Raw genomic sequence first — 5406 nt, forward strand, 5'->3', positions numbered from 1 at the left:
GATAAAAATATCTTTAAAATATTATAGTTACCTTTCCTATATCTTTATATAGTAAATTACCTTGCTGATACCACCACCTGCTCCTAAGCAGTACTACAATCTAAGTGTTAAATAATACTTTTAAACGTTTGAAATCAAAGTTTGCATCTTTAGTCAATACATCATATAAAAATACCTGAACTTTATCCCAGAACAATTACCCAACTGTCTCACTGCCAGACCTTGACTTATAAAAGCCAAATAACCATCAATAAAGTAATCAAACCCTCTTGAAAAGCAAATAGCAAAATAGTTTAAAAAATGCAAACAGAACAAATAGCCATGCTCACTTCTTCAGCAAGTGTCATAACTCTCCAGAATCATATTCATTCCGAAGTATTGCTCTCTATAAAACCTCGTTTACTTTGGCTTTCTCATGTATAAACAACGCTGAGACCAAAATAAACTGGAGATGCTTCTTTGCAATTTGTTTCCACTTCCCTCTCACATAATGACTGGTAAATGCACCACTGCATTGCCTCCTTCGGAAGCTCCCAACAGACACGGTATTTTATTAAACTCCACTCAGCACCTTTATATAGAGTATAAAGATGATAGTTTCACACTTCCCTGTACCTCTACAGGCCTGAGAAGGAAGCTGTCTCCTCACAGGAAGACACCATCACAAACCCAACGCCAAACACATTTTACGTTTAGAGTTCCTCTGAATCATTGCTTTCCATAGAGACCTCCAGCGGCAAGGAATCACCTAAACTATCTTCTGGATCGATGGTGAAGCCCTGGCTTCTTAATGTTTTATGAGCATTCATGAACTTCTGGAGGTACTTAGATGTATATAGCCAGTGATGCTTCAAGACGTCCTCCATTTCATAGAATTTGGACTGCCTGGCATTCATTTTTCGGAACCTCCTAAACAGTTTGTTTCCAGACTCGTTTCCTTCACTTGCCCAGGCACCAATGGACCCATCTCTTTCAATGATTTCAGGAACATGAGCAAGGGTTTTGTGGAAATAATTTGTGATCTTGCCCTCATATCGGTACTTGAACTTTGTAGACAGGAGCTCAGCAAAACGCTGTGAATTGTAGCTGTACTGGCACAGCAATTCCGGGCACTCCTTGGCAGGGCATGAAGATCGCCACACTGGTTTCATTTTCAGATAAAGGTCCATTAGTTCCTTCAGGGCTTCATGCCTTTCCTCACACTTTATTAATTCACATACTGCCTCTACCGTCTCTTTGGACATGAGCTTTCTCGCAAAGTTTCCACTCATCCTCATCATCGGTTTTAAGTTCATCTTCTTCCTGAGGTGTTTGTCAAGAGTCAACTGCCATCTCTTCCTCTCCTCTTTAGATACATCAGGATTCTTGTAGACTTCACCGATCTCCATCTGGAAAATCCTGTAGAACTCCGTTGCATTGCCAATGTCACAGTGCAACGCGTCTATGGAGGGCACAGTCTCAATAAAAGGTTTGGCTGAAACACCCTTCACTCTGTCACGGAGCTCATCAACAGATTCGTGGTAAGGGTTGGACCTCCATATTTCATACCTCTCCAGATTTTCAGCGTGGCTCCTGGTGATGGAGTGGAAGACCAAATTCTGGGATGCCTCCAGGCGGGTCGCGTCACAGAGGGTACAGATGTAGGTGGAACCTGAGGCCTCCAGCCCTTCCACTTCCCGTACAAGTTTCTCATCATATCCTGTACCCCGAAAGATGAATTTGAATGTTCTCAGGATGCCTCCCATTTCAAGTAGCAGTTCGCTGTTCTTCATAGCCTCCCTTTCTGCTATGAGAGGGCTCAGGATTGCCGTCAGAGTTTCATGATCCGATTCGTCGGCCAGCATAAGGCACAAGGGCTTGCAACATAACTCTGAATTGGGCTTTACTTCTTCAAAGATCCTTACCCTTTCGTTCCCATGGGCTATAGAAATGTTCATAACTGTAAAAGAAAAGCGAACGGCCTTCTCTGGGACAGCAGGCCCATTTCCGTGCTTCTCGCTGACATCTCCCATTCCATCACAGGACTCTTTTACGACCACAGTGAAGGGACCATTCAAATAGTCATCCAGGTTTTTTGCTTTCATGCCCTCCAAGATCTCTTCTTCCATGTCCTTTAAGGCAGAAACCAAGGCTGTATCATATCGAAATCTCTTCGCAATTGTGTCTACTGGGTAGTCATCAATTGAGAGTGGCAATCCTGATAGTCCATCTATAATTCCCACTTCTGTGTTAGCGGAGACACTTTTCAAGGGAGGTTTCCACTCGAATGGATGATAACCTGGTAAGAGAGCTTTCTCAGCAGTGCGAAGAGCATGCAGTGGCTGGAAAATCTGCCTCCCACTGACAGCTTTTACAGTTCTATACATTTTGTGATATTGGCTACAGCTGAGGAATGTGTTGACTCGGATTGCCAGGCAGACAGCAGGGTGGAGTCCAGATCCCCTCCCTTGCATTATAGCCTCTAATTCATCTGCTTGTTTGTGTTCATTTTTTGCTCTTAAAGCTAGCAGGAACAAAGTCATGCATACGGCCTTTATATCACCACCCTCTTCTTTCTCAGCAAAAGCCTTGACTTGACGTTTCAGTTCTCTCAGACGATGTTTCTGAGCTCTCCTGGTCAAAGACAGAAGATGCTGCCTCGGTCGGCCACCTTTGTTTATGTGGCTATAGAGCTCTCTATCTTTCATCTCCTTGTGGCTGGAGAGGTGCTGGCCATATTTTCCATGCAAGATCTCTTCATCACACTCCTTTACAGGGCATCTTATGCTCAGGCTATCAAGGATGTTCAGGAACGATCTCACTGGGGTAACCAGATCAGTAGGGAAGCAAGGATACCAGCAGGAGGGGCAATAGCTGCCCATAACTTTGATGCATTTAAGGATGCAAGTTCTGCAAAACAAGTGTCTACATGTTGTTTCCACTGGATCTGCCAAAATATGTTCACAAATCTGGCAAGAGATGGATTTAATGAAATCTACTGGGTAATCAACCGCAAGCAGCTTGGTGCTGAGATGTGTATTCTTGCAGTTGGTGATCTCTTTCATTACATTTTTGTTATTTATCTGTGCTTGGTTCTTTCTGCCTCTGTTAATTCGAGCACGTTCTGCAATGGTCTTCACACGTTTGCCGTGTTGTACGCTGGGTAGCTGGCTTTTTCTTTTGACTCCCCGGCTGGTACCGTGGCACACATCACAGTTTGCAGAGTGGGGTTGCCACTCCATCGTGCTGTTCCTAGGAAAATACACTTCACATGGAGTGTTACTGAATTTCCTGTGGATAATACTCCAGCAGTTGTGACAAAATTGAGTGGGATGGATAGTGTCAACATCCCCTCTCACATCAATCTTAAAAACCTTAGCAATAAGATCTGGCCAAGAGGTTGCTTTTTTCTCTTTCTTTCTCAGAAGACACAGAGTTTCATCATCCACTGGCCCATGTACTGGATGACTTCTCTTGTTACAGTCACTCTTAAATGAAACTCCACAGATGCGGCAAAGTTGCTTCAGGTTGTTCTGATGCTCTGTGTTGTCTTGTATTTTCATGTCATTGGCATCTTTCCCAAGTGCCTGCCTATTGCCCATTAAGTCCGTCTGTGTCAGAATTTTTTCTCCTCTTGGAACTCCTTCATCTTTATGCAGCATGATGCCTTTGTCTGTAGAAGCTACCTCTTCTGCCTGATCCTTATTTATGCACTGGCTGTTATCAGAAGATGTTTTTTCAGATGGTCTCACTTTAAACAGCTTGAATTTCCATTCAGAAAATTTTGTATAAGGATGCTGAATCTCTTCAGGCAGGTCCATCTGTGATGCTATTGACATCTCCAGTGTGTCAGAAACCAAATCACCTAAGAAAGAGAAGGAAGCTGTAAGTTATCTTATTCTTCAAAATGAGAAATAATGCCAGTACATAAGCACATCCACTTTAACTGAGAAATGCTTTGAAGGTAAGTTACCTTCTCAGCCAAGACACCTACTGACCTGAGGGGCCCACATGTGGATGTCCACTCAGTTCCTCAGATAAGCACCTGACTATGTTTTGCCTTTCATGCTGAGGCATCCACAGTCCATTACAACACCAATGCACACTGCATAGAGCCATTAGACATCAGGTACTAATATCCCTAATATCTGCCTCTTTCTTCTTATACCTGATGGGGCTTGCCATAAGTAAAGCTATCAGAGAGCAGAATTACATTCTGAAAGTGTGGTGACTTTTTCACGTGAAACTAAACCAGCGTGGCCAATTCAAGACACAATTTTGTCTGTCTCATGCTATATCATTTAAGTCACTGAGACCACTGCTCTCACACCACTTCTTAGTCCTCGATTCTGAGCTCAAGTGTCTAATGCATGCCCTTCTACACAGGCGGAGCAGCACACACGACTCAGTCCCTATGTAGACTTTATTCAGACCTCAATTTTGTAAGGTACTTTAGTATGTGCATGCTGAATGTGAGTGGCTCCATTAGAGCTGTAGGAGTGTATCCTCTGTCGATGTAAAGCACTATAGTTCCCTGGATTCTAAAGGAGATACGGCAATTTATACTGGCTGCATATTTGCTCTAGAGAGAATATTTATACATTTCAAGTTAGTCATCTGTTTAAGTACCCTGCTGAGAACTCTGTTTGTAAGGATTACTGGTACTGGAAAGCTGTAAATGTCTGCTCAAATTTGACCCCAATTTTAGCTTCCATAGAGACGCAACCAAAAGTAATATCAGTGTGGTTGCCATGGGAATATGGTATTGTATAAAAATAAATACAAGACTTTCACTTCAAACACTGAAACTTTGTGCTACTGCCTCAGACTTAGAAAACAAAATCTTGTAGAAACAAATACAAAAGTGACTAACCTGTTTTTCATTACCTGACTATGAGAAGTGCTGAAGGTGAACAAACAGCATAGAGAAGATTAAATTATATTTCCTAATATGATTGGGGTGAGAAAAAAAAAAAAAAAAGAGAGAAAAACTAAACATTAAGACTATATACGCTGAATGAGAAATTACATGGGTATGGCTTTGGTTTCTCTGACTGATTATATCCCCACTTAGCCATTAACTTGCTAGAAATCTCAGTTCTGTGTCTACTTGGAAGGTGTCCTTCATAAGAAATGCATCCAAGCCATGGTCTAAAGTGACAATGCTCAGGGTGTTTCTGAGATTATTTCATTTATAACCCTTCAATAAAGCAACATTTCTGCACAACCTTTCACAGTCAGTTGGGGAAGGACAGCATGCTTTGATAAAGTTCCAGACCCAGAATGACAAATCGGTCTACTCAGCTTTTTCCTTAAGAGCTCTGTTTAAGTTCAAAATTGTTCATTAGGCCTTGGCAACTAAAAGTAAGGTTTGTTTCCTTCCCAGCTTCTCTTCATTTCATCCCAGTGAGAACAAGCTGCCCATAC

General features: G+C 42.2%; 1 protein-coding gene across 1 annotated transcript; it reads right to left on the minus strand.

Annotated features, from left to right (window-relative positions):
• Nucleotides 1–692: 692 nt before the first annotated feature.
• Nucleotides 693–3818, minus strand: RAG1 (recombination activating 1; the record flags this gene model as incomplete). Its single annotated transcript, XM_084287265.1, has 2 exons — nucleotides 693–2278; nucleotides 3461–3818. 2 exons carry the CDS (start codon nucleotides 3816–3818, stop codon nucleotides 693–695), a joined length of 1944 nt encoding a protein of 647 aa, XP_084143391.1.
• Between the last annotated feature and the right edge of the window lie 1588 nt (nucleotides 3819–5406).

The sequence above is a fragment of the Netta rufina genome, assembly GCF_964035555.1.
Source record: "Netta rufina genome assembly, chromosome: 5".
Classification (NCBI taxonomy): Eukaryota; Metazoa; Chordata; class Aves; order Anseriformes; family Anatidae; genus Netta; species Netta rufina.